The following is a 14,913-nucleotide window of genomic DNA, read 5'->3' as shown; positions in this document are numbered from 1 at the left end:
AGTGCATAAGATTTTTCTAGTACCAGGTCATTTGCTTTCTATTGTTAAAGTGTTATTACCATTTTGTATGTTTTGGAGATGATGTCTGCATTCAGCACTGATTTGCTCTTTGACAAATGTGCAGTTTGTTATTTGATCTGATAAAATTAAGGGAAACTGAGCACAGAATTCTTCACTTTTGTATTTGTATGTTATTGCATCTTTGTGAGCAGTCTCTTAGGAAGGGATATAATGTGGTTTTTTTATGTCTCGGAAAAATAAAGCTTACAGTTTATTTTGATTTCAACCTTTTTTTAAACTTTTATTGGGCTGCAGTCAAAACCGTAATGTTTGTATTCCTTTGTTATTGCTTTTTTTAATAGTTAATATGTTAAACCACTGGACTCTCTTGTAATGTATTAATTTGTGAAACTAATTCTAAATGTGTACTGTTTGTCCATATGTGCAACTTACCATTGTGTAAACAATAAAACAATAATGCTGTGATCCTTGTAATACATATTTGCCTATTTGAAAGATCATTTCTTGTTGTTCTCCTGTGTTATAGGAGAAACAAAAACATCATCGGCTAATACAGAATTGTTTTTCCTAGAATTTATAGCGCAAAATTGTTCTTGTTGACGTTAGGGCCTTGATCTCTGCATTGAAAGTGGGGGCGTGAAGGGAGGGTTTGTCTAGAATCTCTTCACAGTGCGCTATATAAACCTGGATCGTGCTGTAATGTAACACAGCACTAGGTATGGCTTTGTAAATTCAAAAGCAGTTGGAGCCTCCTGGGTACCTGTGTTCTGTTTCTTTTCACATTAAGGCAACAGTTATGTCCTTAATTTAGCCTAAGTGAAAAAGTGATTATGTAATAGAATAATCACATGCTGGAGTACAAACTGAAGTCAAAATGGGATTTGAAGTAATTACAGTCCCAGAATATTACTTGGGTGGTTGAATTTAGCCATGATTTTCAGGGATCAGCACTGTATACACTGTTTCAAATTATGCCCCCCCCCCCCCCCCCCCCCCCCCCCCCCCCCGCCTAATTTAAAGACATGTAATATAATTAGAGTGCAAAACACAGATACATGCAAGGTGTGGCTTGGTTTTCTACAAGGCGGGTTAAGAAGCTGACCTGTACTTAAACACCATAAAATGAAATCAAGTCTGGATTATTTGTTCTGTAAAGAGAGAAAAATATGTACCAGAGGAAGCTTGAAGTCACATATGTAGGATGTGGTTCTCTGTTAGTTTGTACCTTGTTGTACAGCTGTGGTGTAAACTTATGTGACCTCTTTCTTTTACTAGAAGTAACTTGCTTTTTCTTCACTGTTCTCCCTACAATGAATGTAGCAGGATAGGGTTATGCCTTAGATTGCTTGCTTCATGAACTTTTTCCTGGTCCAGCATCTCAGAAATTTCTGTACGCTCGCATTTGTCTCTGTTCCTGACAAGTTGGCTAGGTAGGTACTACAATGCTTACTTACTGCTTTCTTGCAGATTGGGAGGGAGGAAGTTAAAATAAGGTGGAGTTGGATAGAGTTTATGCATCTTCCTCACCACAGGAAATCTAAATCCAGCTATACGCCCTCCATCTAAGTATTCATAACATTAATTGCATTTTGAGCCTTGATTGCTTCTAAAGTTCAGGAATACAGGTTTAGTGACCTTTTTTTCCCTCTTTGACAGCAGTGGTAATTCTTTGGGTTTTTTCCAGTCCGCTACTCATCTTAATACTAGAAATAATCCAGAGTCATGTCAGCTCTTACGTGTTGTTGGTTCTAATACCTGGAATGTGTCAGCAGAAGATACGAAAAAACACCTTGTAGGTTCTTGGTGAGAAATTAAGAGTAACTGTATAGAAAAATCCATTGTAAATGCCTTATGCTCTATAAAAGTTTGTTTCCCTAAAACTCTTATTCAAGTTTATGAGAACAAAGAACTAGCTATGCACAAAAATTTCCAGCAATCAATTATGCAGGTTTTGGACTAATTGCTGGGATTGTGCTGTCAGGCTGTTTCCCTCTTTGCTGTCCTTAAGCACCCTTCAGCACTGTGGCTAGTATCTCCTGACACTGATGGACGGTTAAAAGTATCACAGGAGTAGATTTGTACAACTTCTCGTGAAAATCAGCAGTTGGGCTTGGGGAGGGGAGTGACACCGAGTTGATGCCCGCAGCAGCTCTGGAAGGCAGTGGTTACCCGCTGCGAGAGTGCCCGTGGAGCTTCAACCCAGCTGCTGATGGATGCAATCTGCACCCAACCGGACAGGTAGGTTGCGTAAAAGGAGGACGGAGGTGGTGAGGGGGGAGAAGCGTGCAGAGAGATGAGGGGATGTAGGCACAAGGCTTCCTCCTGGGAACGGGACAGCTCATTTTAATTCAGTTTGGGATCATTTCTTTTAAACTCAATGTTGAATATTTATATGCTGGTATTTTTGTAGTCCCGAATCAACTGAGTTTGTAATGTAAGTTTTTGTATTGGTTGAGTGTTGCGTTTAGTAGGTAGAAACAGATGATCATAGCAGTTTCATTTTCTACATGGGTGACATTTTTTTACTTGTAGGGCAAAAAAAAAATTATAAATTAACTCCATAACCAAAGGAATTAAATATATATATATATATATATATATAAAATTAGGGGAGTCCTATCAGGATTTCAATAGCTCTGTCGGAGAATGCTGCTTTCACCAGGTGGCAGGAGGCTGCCAGTTACATACTGCCACTAAAAAGCCCTCGCAGGCGTAGCGGTCATGCAGTATGTCACTTCTTGTTTCCAGGTCATTCACGTTTTCTTACACTTTTTTTTTTAAGGTAGTAGGATTTTGTTAAACTTCCATATTTGAGCAATCCTGACCCATTTGACTCCTGTTGTTATGAGGTTTATTACTTAATGCTTTTTTACTCAGCCTCAGGAATTTAATCTCTGTAGCCCATCGCTGCAGTTGAAGTGCTGCAGTGAGGAGGTGAGTAGGCTACACGTTACTTTAGCTTTATAACTATTCCAAAGAATGGTTTGCTTTCTGCTTTCTCACCTTGTAGAAGTAAGGCAATTCTAGCATATTATCAACAGCTTATGATTTAGTTTAGAAGCTTCTACAAACTAGAAAAGCTTCTGGGTTGATTTTACTTTTGTTTGAGTATAGATCTGCCCCCACCAGGATATCAGGTCAATTCTGTTGAACACCTGCATGGAAAACTTGGAATACATGCTCCTGTCCTAAACAGGTCAATAGCTGAACAGGCGGAAGATACTTCACTTGTTTGTTCAACTAATGTTTCACAGACTGATGGATTTCCCTCTTTCTTTTCTCTTCAATGCAGGTGTCACTCTACGGCGTGTGCTTGGGCAGCAGCAGGACAGCAACTTTCTAGAACGTCGTATAACTGCTTCCAAAATCCAGTTCTGATTAGAAGCCGGAGTATATCTCCTGGGCAAGAAATCCCTTGCTGGCTCTGTGTATTTAATGTGGCACGTCATGGTAACAGGATATGCTTTAGAGCTGATGATCCCAGGTCACAAAAGCAAGCTAGGATGATGAGGTTTTGATCAGACACTACAGTGTACTAAAAAGGGAAACAAACACAGGCTTGACAAATTCAAAATCAAGTATTCAAAATCAAACCATTTATTATATGAAACTTGAAATTCTGAAAAATACCACATACTCTTAATAAGAGAAGAAGGGGGTAAGTTCTCATGGGGAAAAGAAATTGAGAGGCAGCTTGAGTAGACTGTCAGTTGGGTGAAACCTTGGAGAAAAAAAATATGCACAAACTATGTACAGCTGGGTAGCTGAAGCTACTCTGTTAACTCCATGATTAAGTACCTAAGTAGAAGCTACTCTAAACTGAAAAAAAAAAACAAACCCAAAACCAAACAAAACCCTAGAACAAAACCCCCTCTAATCCAGCTAACAGTGTTAACACTTCTTGGCTGTTTGGACTACTTTTATTTCTTTATCAACATACACGTAAAGGAATCAAACCTTTGAGCATAACCACTTTTGCTGTTGTTCTATCCAGGGATAAGGTAAGATATACGTGATAAAGGAGTCCTCGCTGAAAAAAAGTTCACCTTTCAAAAAAAGGCTTGGAATGGGTGAGCCCAAATGCTAAATGGATGCAATGGCAGTGAGCTGTTAGGCCAGCACTCTGCCCGAGGCTTTAGTAGTGTGGAGACATCTCCATCTCTGCTGGAGATGGGTGGAGGAGTGATGGCGAGCATACCTGTACCTTACCGGCATGTTGCCTTTGTTGTTTCGTGCAGCTGTGCTTGGCACAGCTCTCTGGTGTGTCGCGTCCTTTATCCTTAACAGCAAGGCTGAAGGCAGCTGCATCAGGTCAGACAAACTGAACCAACAAGTGACAGCAAAAGGAACGTGCTGGCCTTAATGCCACAGAAATGAGTCTTAGCAATGCACATTATATCAGTTTCAAACAGGAATGGTCTTTTTTTGTTTGTTTTACCTTTTATTTTGGCTGCTAAGGGAACTGGTGGCTGGCTGAAGGAACTCACTGCAGCTAACGTTACACTGCTACCTTGGGGGTAAGCAATGGCAATGCTTAAACTACGAGAATAGCTTTCGGCGAGCAGGCAGGTGTTCGCATACCTCCGTCAGCCAAACCAGAAGCAAGCCTTGTCCCCGGGGAGGGCGAGACCTGCTTTGGCCGTTAGCTAAGCTTATGCTGTAGAGATCACAAGGGCAAAGCTCCTACTTGATCCCGCGGTAGCAAAGTGAAGTTGATGCTGAGCTCTGTTCTGAGAGTGAAGAAGGAAAGCTTTTAATGTTGTTTATGTTGGCTTCAGGCATGGTAATGCTCTGTCAGTACCACTAGCAACCTCCTGCTTGTATCGGAGATGTGCAGAAGTGGCTGGAACCGCAGGGAGGCTGTGGCAGCTCATCCAGATTGCCCTGCGCAGAGCAAGAATCACTGTACTGAAGATGTGGACCTAATGCAAATGCCTATTAGCTTAAATTTATGCTTCGTTAGTATCAATATTTAGCTAGAAATGCTTTTCTGAGTAGTTTGTCACTTTACACTTGAGAAGTGTCACCTTCCTCGTCGCCTCTCCCCACGCTTTATTTCTAGCGCTGCAGCAGCCGGTCCAGCTGTTATTTGTTGCTCTGTCATGGTGATACCCACACTGTGGTGGCAATGGGGTTTGCCAGGCTTCAGAGCTGCTGAGACGTACTGGGCAAAAGGGATACTTGGGTGAGATCGTGGGCTCCAGCAGATGGATGGTGATGGCATTCCAGCAGCGACAGAAATAGCATTAAAAACCAGACACCATTGCAGAGTGGTGGATGTATCGTTTAAAGTTAGCCCTGAGAATGGAGGCAGGGGGGGTGCTGAAATCCAAAGCCTCATTGCTAGGTTATATCATCTTGCAGGTAAGTCGTATTTGATCTATATGAATGATGTCAAGTAAAATAGCAATGATGCAAGCAGATACAGTCTTCTTTTACTTCTTTTGTAAGCAGTATAAAACATGTCCTGATCTAGAAAAAAATCTCATAAATATTGTTAATTTTCTGCACCACGTTGCTGCTTCTTGCTCATCTGCGCTAATAATCCCTATGTTAAATGGAAAACTGCAAATTAAGCTGTAGTTTAAGTCCCGTTGAACCATAGCAAGAAGAGAAGCACCTTTTTCTTGTCTGGAGCTCATTAATCTTATTGTACAGGCAGCAGTCTGGGCTGCAGCTGCATAGTGATGCTTTTCACTGTATTCTGCCTAAATTCTTGCCTTGTGCTCTGGCATTAGGAGGTAACAGTAAAATTCTCTTCCTGCATTTGATAAAATGCTCATGCTTTATGCTCTGTGCAGCATAAACTGGAGCGTGAATGTGGAAAATTCCTGTACTTTGGGGTTTTTCTTTTTTCAATTGAAATAACTTTATAATAATGATGCCTTGTCAAATTGGCCAGTCTCACTGGGAGGGCAGGCTGTGGAAAGATGGATTTAGTCCATAATAAGTAATTCTTCCTCTCGTCTTGTCTGAGGAGGGGGAAAAAAAGCTAAAATTCTTTCCTTTTTGCTAGTGGCTCGAGTGGTTGGTTACAGCAGAAATAATTCGATTAGGACACAGCACCCCTATCAATCTGAAGATGTACACATCAGCTTTTTTACTGTAACGGCAATCTGTTGTGTCTGCAGTAAGTGGGAGCTCCAAAAATCAATGTACTAAGGCTCCTGGGATAAGAGCATGACAGTTGTATTGATCACAGCTGAGTAGTCAGACAGGGCTAACCAACTCCCTAAAGCCCCAGTCCGACGGGGTTCAGTGTTGAAATGGGGGGATGTTTTCTGAGAAAAAGCCGCCGCCTCCTTGCAGCGTTGCCCTCGTGAATTTGGAGGGAGATGTCCCCGAGCACTTAGAGATACCGTTACCTGATCACCTCGCTCCCCTCAGCTTGCATCCCTTAACCCCGTTATCGAGACAGCGGTGCATTTTGGAGCCAGCCGTGCGATACTGGAGGTGTCTGCGTTGGCTGTGATAATGCGGTGCCAGCACTGATGTCTGCTGTCACTGCTGCGTACGTCGAGACAGCGAGCACTGAGAGCAGAAGCCGAGTTTTGCATATTGATGTGCCTGGTGCCAGTGCAGCCACTGCAGATTCACAGCCCAGCCCTTGAGGAGTGTGTGAACCTCATATCATTTCATTCAAGGTTATTTTTACAGTCCTTTGACTCTCTGTATGATTTTTTTTTTTCCCCCCCTTGGGTCATCTTGTTTTAATTATTTTCCAGGAAATGAGAGCCAATAAAAGAAAGCCTTTCTGCTATGAATACATGGGTATTTTAAAATGTAGATATTAAATATGTTCCCTAAGCAGAGATAAAAACCAGTCTGGCTTATGCAAGTAATACCACAATTGGAGTAGCAATTCAGGCCTTTAAATATAGTGATGGTTAAATAATACTTACCATAGGTATAGCTGCACTAGTGTAAAAGGTAGCTAATAACCAGGGCAGGAAGAGGAGGAAAGCCTACTAACTTAAGCTCATATATTCTGGTAACTATCCTCATCTGGGAAATTACGTTAGTGTAACCTGTCAGTAAGGACTGCACTCTTGGTTACAACGGTTCTCCGTACAAAACCCATAGCGATGGTGTTTTAATAACGCTACCCTTCCCACTAACTTCACATGGGGGCAGCAAGGCATTGCTTTATCAGCGGGAGATACCGTTTTACCTGAGAAGCGACTTTGCCAGGATAAGCGTACAAGATGCAGGGATTTCTGACTCCAAGGTGACTTGTTTATAAGTTTAAAAAAACCCAAACAACAAAACAAACAGTTGTTTCTTTTTTAAAAATAACTAAACCCCTACATACTCAGCTTGGCTTTCAGATGGGAATTGATTCTGTTATTTTATATTACCAGGAAGAGGAATCTCTACTGATGAAGTGTTAAGCTACAATATGTAAGTGTACAAACTGCAATAAAATCCAGCTCTTGTGGTAAGCATGGCCTGGCTTTTACATGCCAAACGATCTAAATGATAGTACTGTGATGATGAATTCTAGCTTTTCTCTGGGAGAAGGGAGGGAGAAGACTTCATGTTACGAGTTTTAATTTGCAATCCTGATTTGCAACATTGTGGATGCAACTGCAGAGCCAAAGTAATTCCCGAATCCGGCTTTTCAAGGTTTCTGATGAGGTTGCAAAATTGTTTGACAGTAATGATGTAACAGTAGATACACTAGCTAAATATAGTGAGAAAGGTACATAAATGCCTGTTTGGCATCCAGGGCTGGGCAATGAAAAGCAGGTAATCTCACTTGCACCCAAGTGACTAGGCTACCAAGAATGAAACCGAATATCCCAGAAGGGGGAGAGAAGAAAGCATCCATCCACTGTCTAAAGTTTATCTCCAATGGGTTGAACAGAAAATGGGATAGGAGTTGCTGCCGGTTTTGTGTCCCTTTTACCATCAAAGGAATGTGGCAAGTTGCAGAGCATGGGTTGGAAATATGGTAGGGAAAGCAAAACATCCCTAATGGCAAGAGCCACTTACGGACCCACAGAAGCTCACAGCAGCTCAGAGAGTTATGTCGCAGGGTTTTCTTTTTCCTATCTCTATAGAGGTGCCAACCAACACAGACAGAGATACAGAATAAGATGACAGGTCTGTGTTCCTGCTTTGTCTTGGAGAACTTGTAAATGGACACCCAAGGGGGAGGGAGATGGACTATTGTTTCTTACTTCTTATTGTCATGGCTTCCTAATTTGTCCTTTCTCTTCTTTCCTTCCTCTCCAATGCACGCTGGCACAGCCCGTCCCAACAAATGTTTGCGGTACCTCACTGTGACCGGTTCAGCACAGACTCGAGGTGGGGTGCCTTTGGCTTTCCCCCTGTTGAACGGGGAGCTGTTAAGGACAAAAGACATGCTTTTCTATTATCCCTCTTTTCAAGCCTTTCCTATTTCTGATGTCTTTTTTTTTTTTTTTTTTTTTGTTCATTTAACATGGAAGCAGTTGTATTTGCAAGGAGCTTTATCAAATGAGGCCTGCAAACCTAAGGAAAGCAAAGCATTGTGTTCTGAAGGCACAGAAATACTTTTTACAAATTCCCATCTGCAGAGGGACTGTAGCAGTAAACCGGCTAAAATGCCTTCGTTGTAGTAAGGACACTATCTGTCAGTGCCGTCACCGAATTAATTTACACGGTAAGAAGATAGGGGTCTTACACAGTCACTTAAGCATACAGTGGTGATTATCCAGCAGCAGCTTTGCCTGCAAGGATCAGCATCCCAGGCCAGCACGGGTGCAGGGAGCTGTGTCACAGCTCCGCGCCCGGGCATGCAGCTGCGTGGGCATCGCTCTCACACAGCCAGCGCAACGGCTGGATGCGGGCTCCTATAAAAGCTGTAATGTGCTGTAAATGTATTTATCCCCTACGCTGCTGCACAGGCAGTTTGCAGTTCAGAGTGGAAAATGCACTTTATCAGTTTCAGACAACTAACAAAAGTAATTGTAACAAATCTTATTTTCCCTGCTCTAACTGAGAAGGTGTTGCAGGAAACACAGACCAGCACGTGAGTTCTTCAGCTGACTGGAAAATAAAATGTTGTATTTGCTTTCCTGAGATCATGGTTTGTTGTGGGTTTTTTTTTTTATTATTATGTGATCAGCTTGTAAAGACAGCTAGGAAAAAAATCTTTGCTAATTAGTCTACCGCTAACTACATTATAAAGCACTTTGCAAAGTGCCAAATGTTTTAAGTTTTACAAAAGCATAGTGAGGTGCGCTGTTATCTCTGGTTTTACCCAGACAAGTCGAGACAAATTCTGAGATTGAACATAGAAAGTACCTATTACAGATAATCTCTGCAAAGGATCTGGTGCTGGTATTTTATTGTGATCAAGGCTCCTAACTGGGAATACATATGTGGTAGCTAAATAAAAAGTTGGCTGTCTTCTAATAGGCTGTTATTGCTATTGAAAGAGATCCACCTTACTGAATATCAGTGGAACCATCGACTCGAAGGATGGGGCTGGGAAAGTATTTTGCTTGCCACCTACAAAAGAATCAAGAAGCTGGTTTTCTTATTATGAAAGTATCAGTCCAACCCAGATTTAAAGAAAATGATCTTGTAGGAGGACCTCTGTGAATGAAGGCATTTAACAGCTGCTGTGCTGTCACTGGGGGCTGCCAGACACCCCAATGGGAGCCCGTGGTTTTAACTCCTTCCCCAGACAACCCCCTTCCCTTGCCATGCCTCGATGCTGACCCACAGCATGGGGCCGTCTTGGGCAATGGGTGCTCTGGGTGACACGGGCCGCTGGTATTAAATCCGTCATTGGTCACGACTGCCGGTGGTGTGCTGCTCGCCCCAAACCGAACATGCTGGAGCTGACAGCTCTGGGTAACTGCTAATCAGGTTTTGAGATGGAGCGTCTCAAACTCCATCGTTCAAATCCCTGCAGGTTTCTTCTCGTTTGTCCAGCTGGGTCGATACGGGCAACGCAGAACCTGTCCTGCTGCAATCCCACGTTTCATCTCGATAACTACAAGCTTTCCCAAAGGTTGGCTGCTCTGGGTTGCTAATTCTCTCTGGGGTAAGGCACGAGATGTGCAGGAAGCCCCTCTGCAGCCTGCCCTTGCAGTGGCATGGCTGTGGGCTGAGCTGGGAAAGGGAAACAGCTGGGGAAATAACTCATGGAATCATTTAGGTTGGAAAAGACCTTTAAGATCATCAAGTCCAACCATTAACCTAACGCTACCAAGGCCACCACTAAACCAATTAAGGGTAGAGTAACAATTTCATGTTTCCTGGCTTGGTGGCTGGATTATTTTTTAATGAAAGTAAAAGCTAGGAATCATTAAGGTTGGAAAGGATCTCTAAGATCATCAGTCCAACCATCAACCCACTAAATCATGTCCCGAAGTGCCACATCTACCCGTTTTTTGAACTCTTCCAGGGATGGGGACTCCACCACCTCTCTGGGCAGCCTGTTCCAATGCTTGACTACTCTTTCCCTGAAGAAATTTTTCCTAATTTCCAACCTAAACCTCCCCTGGCACAGCTTAAGCCCATTTCCTTTCGTCCTATCGCTAACTACTTGGGAGAAGAGACCAACACCCACCTCACTACACCCTCCTTTCAGGTAGTTGTAGAGAGCGATAAGGTCTCCCCTCAGCCTCCTCTTCTCCAGGCTAAACAACCCCAGTTCCCTCAGCCGCTCCTCATAAGGCCTGTGCTCCAGACCCTTCACCAGCCTTGTTGCCCTTCTCTGAGGGGAAATAACTCGCCGTGAGCAGCAGGGAAGGGCCCAAAACGCGATTACCTGGGCTGTCACTTAACCACGTCTCTGTGAGACGGGGGGGGGGGGGCAGCTGCGAGGCCCGGCTGCCGCTCCTCGGCGGGGCGAGGGGGGCAGCGGGGCGGGCCCGCCCCGCTGCCCCCCTCGCCCCGCCGAGGAGCGGAGGGGGCCGCCCCGTCGGGGCGGGGCGGGCGCATGCGCACTCGGCCGCCTGCGCTGCCTATGGGCGCGGCGCGAGCTGCGGGCCGGCCCGTCGCGGCGGCGGCGGCGGCGGCGGCGGCAGCGGGGAGGGAGCCGGGAGCAGCCGCGCCGCCCGCCCGCTCCTTCCCGGCGGCGGCAGCAGCTCCGCACCCCGGGCATGCAGCGGCGGCGGGAGCCGCGGCGAGACTCCCCGCAACGCGGCGGCTGCCGCATGCCCCGGGGGGCCGGGCGGTGCTGCCCCGGAGAGGGGGGGCTCTGACCGCCCGCCCGCCCGCCCGCCGGCCCCCTCGGCGGCGCCATGCGGGGCGGGCGGTGCTGGCTGCTGCTGGCGGCGCTGGGCTGGCTGCTGCCGGCGGGGGCCGAGGCCAGCGGCGAGTACTGCCACGGCTGGCTGGACGGGCAGGGCGGCTGGCGGGACGGCTTCCAGTGCCCCGAACGCTTCGACGGCGGCGACGCCACCATTTGCTGCGGCAGCTGCGCCCTCCGCTACTGCTGCTCCAGCGCCGAGGCGCGCCTCGACCAGGGCGCCTGCGACAACGACCGGCGGCAGGGGGGCGGCGAGCCCGGCCGCCCCGGCAAGGACGGCCCCGACGGCGCGGCAGGTGAGGCGGCCCCCGGGGCGGCGGGGGGGGCCCGCTGGCTCCGGGGGAGCCGCCGCGGGTTCCGCGGCAAACTTGTGCCCCGCTCCTTCCCCCCCGTGGCGCCGGGTTCCTCCAGCGGCGGGGCGGAATGAACGGCGGAGGGCCCCGGGCAGCCCTGCTGCCGCTGTTGGCGGCGAAAAGGACCCGCGCTGGGCTGCGCCTTCCCCCCGACACCCCTCATGGTTTGAGAGCCCAGCCCCGTCTCCTTTAAAAGCGGGGGACACCGCGTTCCGCCAGCCCTGGACGAGCTGGCTGTCGTGTGCGGCTCTGACGGGGCTCCTCGGCCCTCTGTGCTCCCAATTAAAAAGGGAAGGGGCAAACCGAAATGACCCGTATGAGCGAAAAAAAAAAAAAAAAAACCCACCAAACCCCATGACATTTCAGAATTACTTCTGGCCGGTCCCCGCTTCACTTATATACACCCTTCCAGCTCAGATGCCCCGCTTAGGACTGACTGGTTTTTGCAAGATTGAATTTCGAGGCTAAACTCCAAGTCTTTCTACTGCTGTTTAAAAAAGCCTCGGTGGCTTCCCAGCACCCCTGCTGCCGTCCCCACATGCTGAACGCACTAGAAGGAGCCTGAAGTGATGTTATAATTAGGACAGATTTATTCTCGGGAAAACTTGTGTGTTACAGTCTGTAGCAAGTGCGTGCACCTGCTCAAGAGCTACTGTATGGCCAAGCGCAGAAGTAGAGACAATTTTTTGCGAGCTTTTTGTTTAAAAAGTGCTAAAATTACGGAAGAAATGGGAGGAATGTGGCTTTTTGGTTAATAACTCGCTCCACGTAATCAGCTGTGCAAGGAGGTATTCCGCCTTGAACGGACAGATAACTCCCTCTGCAGTTTGGAGAACAAGGCATTTTTTCCTAACAATTAATTTTCTTAACGATTAATATTTACTGCTCAGCAGGTCTGGGAGCCGTCGCCCTGCGCCGGCACTGGTTCGCTCGCAGGAGGGGCGGCCGCGTCCCCTGCCCCTGTGCCCAGGGCACGGCTGCGTGAGCACGGGGCAGGCAGGGGCAGGCAGGGGTCCACAGCCCTGCCCGAGTCTCGGGGCTGCCGGGTTTCGGTGGAAATGATGAAGCCCGGGCACGTTGTCGGGAGCGTTCGCAAGCGCTGAAGGGAGGCACCTTCCTCTCGTTATTCCTGGATGTATCTGTGCAGATTTCTTACTGAGGCAGGGAAAACAGCATTTTCCCCGGGAGCACAGAGCGACCGGAGCCCAGGTCCTTCCAAGGATGGTGTTTGCCATCCGCCTTGTCGGGCTCCCGACCCCACCGCTGAAGCATCGCCTGTACTTTCTGCTCCCACCCCTCGCCCACCCTCACTCCTCCTGCCCTGATGTCCCTTCTTTAAGCCTCCCAAGGAGGGATGCTGGTAGCGAGGCTTTAGAGCACGGTGCTGTCGCCCCACCACCCACCCCGTGGTTTCTCCCCGGACCCAGGGCTGGAGCACAGAGCAGCCGACGCTCGTCCCCGGGGCTGCAGGGTGGCAGAGCCCCTGCGACTGCTGCCCGGCTGCTGCCTGCCTGTCCCCCTGCCCCGAGGGTGACAGCGGCCAGAGAGGGCTGGCAACGGGGAGGGATGCGACACAGCACTGGGGTTTGACCACCCCGTGCTCCCAATCCCTGAGCAGGGATCCGGCCCCCAGAGTATCTCCCTATGGCACTGTTCAAACCCAGCATTCTCTTGCCTGATTTTTCTAGCGGGGCGTGTTGGAGACAAGATCTGGTGAGATGTGGGGTGGTGGTTGATGTGGACAGACGACCATCAATGGGAGCGAGCTGTCCTCCCTCGAGGCGTGAGCAGTGGGCTTTCACCCCTGCTAATAACTTTAGAGATGGTTTTGGAAACTCCAGCCATCGGTTTTAGCAGCCCTTTTCATCCTCCCTGTGCAAAATGCTCGGCTGCACACACAGCTTTTAGTGCTCACCCTGTGTTGACCTGTGCTGGGGGGAGGTGGGCTTGGCTTTGGGGAGGATGGGACCTTCTGCCAGAGCTGCTGAGGTTTCTCCTCCTCGTCCCCCGGTGACAACATTTTCCTTGCTGTTGCAGTGCCCATCTACGTGCCGTTCCTTATCGTTGGATCTGTGTTTGTTGCCTTCATCATCTTGGGGTCGCTGGTGGCGGCTTGCTGCTGCAGGTGCCTGCGGCCCAAGCAGGAGCCCCAGCAGAGCCGAGCCCCCGGGGGCACCCGCCTGATGGAGACTATCCCCATGATCCCCAGTGCCAGCACCTCCCGCGGCTCCTCCTCCCGCCAGTCGAGCACCGCCGCCAGCTCCAGCTCCAGCGCCAACTCGGGGGCCAGAGCCCCCCCGACCAGGTCCCAGACCAACTGCTGTTTGCCAGAAGGGACCATGAATAACGTCTACGTCAACATGCCGACGAACTTCTCGGTGCTGAACTGCCAGCAGGCCACCCAGATCGTGCCGCACCAGGGGCAGTACCTGCACCCCCAGTACGTGGGCTACGCCGTGCAGCACGACTCGATGCCGCTCACCCCGGTGCCCCCCTTCCTGGACGGTTTGCAGAGCGGCTACAGGCAGATCCAGTCTCCCTACCCGCACACCAACAGCGAACAGAAGATGTACCCAGCTGTGACTGTGTAGCCCTGACGCCTTCCTCCCCCTCCCCACCTGGCAGATTTTAATATCTAAACTGAACGGAGGAGAAATACTTCCTCGGAACGAAGCTCCCAGAACGTCACTTGTAAATAATTTTGAAAGGCTCATGCATGTCAGACAGTGTTTATAAACCATTTATTTTCATCGGGGTCCGTTGCCAGAAACTGTAGGATGATATCTCTGAATTAACGTTGCCAGATACGCTCTCATTCCAGTGCATGATTTACAGCGGCAAAGGATTACGCTGAAAATGCATATGTATTTCAGATCACTGTACTTGCGAGATAAATGCCGGAGCCATTAAGTGCCCTTCAGGTATGACATGGTCAGATGTATTTGCCTAATTAATTCGTAGAAAGAGTTTTGTTACGCTGTACAAGACCGCAGTACTTAAGAAACCTCTTTTCTCCTCTCCCAGCTCCTTAATGACATTTCCCGTTGCTTTACAGACAATCGCAACCGAGCGCCGAACAGTGCAATCCCTGCGTGCCGGGTGCTGGTACCAGCCCCTGTGGTTTCTTACGCACCCCCCGGTTTGGGGTGAAACGCCACGAAAGGCTTAGTCTTGCAAAGACCAATTTTCCTTGTCCCTGGTATTTATGTAGGAATTAGAAGAGTGTGAATTAGTCGGCTCTTCTTTCCAGTGCACTTGAAACCCTTCTTGATTTGGTTTTGCCTCAAG

The 14,913-nt window shown here is 48.1% G+C and overlaps 1 protein-coding gene across 1 annotated transcript; it reads left to right on the top strand.

Moving 5' to 3' along the window:
- Positions 1 to 11,264: 11,264 nt before the first annotated feature.
- On the top strand, positions 11,265 to 14,216 carry SHISA2 (shisa family member 2). The gene is made up of 2 exons (XM_075727690.1): positions 11,265 to 11,568; positions 13,663 to 14,216. The coding sequence occupies exons 1-2, from the start codon at positions 11,265 to 11,267 to the stop codon at positions 14,214 to 14,216; spliced, it is 858 nt and encodes a 285-aa protein (XP_075583805.1).
- Positions 14,217 to 14,913: the final 697 nt, after the last annotated feature.

The sequence above is a fragment of the Pelecanus crispus genome, chromosome 1 (genome assembly GCF_030463565.1).
Source record: "Pelecanus crispus isolate bPelCri1 chromosome 1, bPelCri1.pri, whole genome shotgun sequence".
NCBI classification, from domain to species: Eukaryota; Metazoa; Chordata; class Aves; order Pelecaniformes; family Pelecanidae; genus Pelecanus; species Pelecanus crispus.
This window is presented reverse-complemented; position numbering and strand designations above follow the sequence as displayed.

What these genes read in the sequence shown, in the direction of transcription:
- SHISA2 (XM_075727690.1), top strand. Translation starts at nt 11,265, where the DNA reads ATGCGGGGCGGGCGGTGCTGGCTGCTGCTGGCGGCGCTGGGCTGGCTG. An exon ending in CGGCCCCGACGGCGCGGCAG is followed by an intron (nt 11,569 to 13,662) that starts GTGAGGCGGCCC and finishes TTGCTGTTGCAG; the next exon opens with TGCCCATCTACGTGCCGTTC.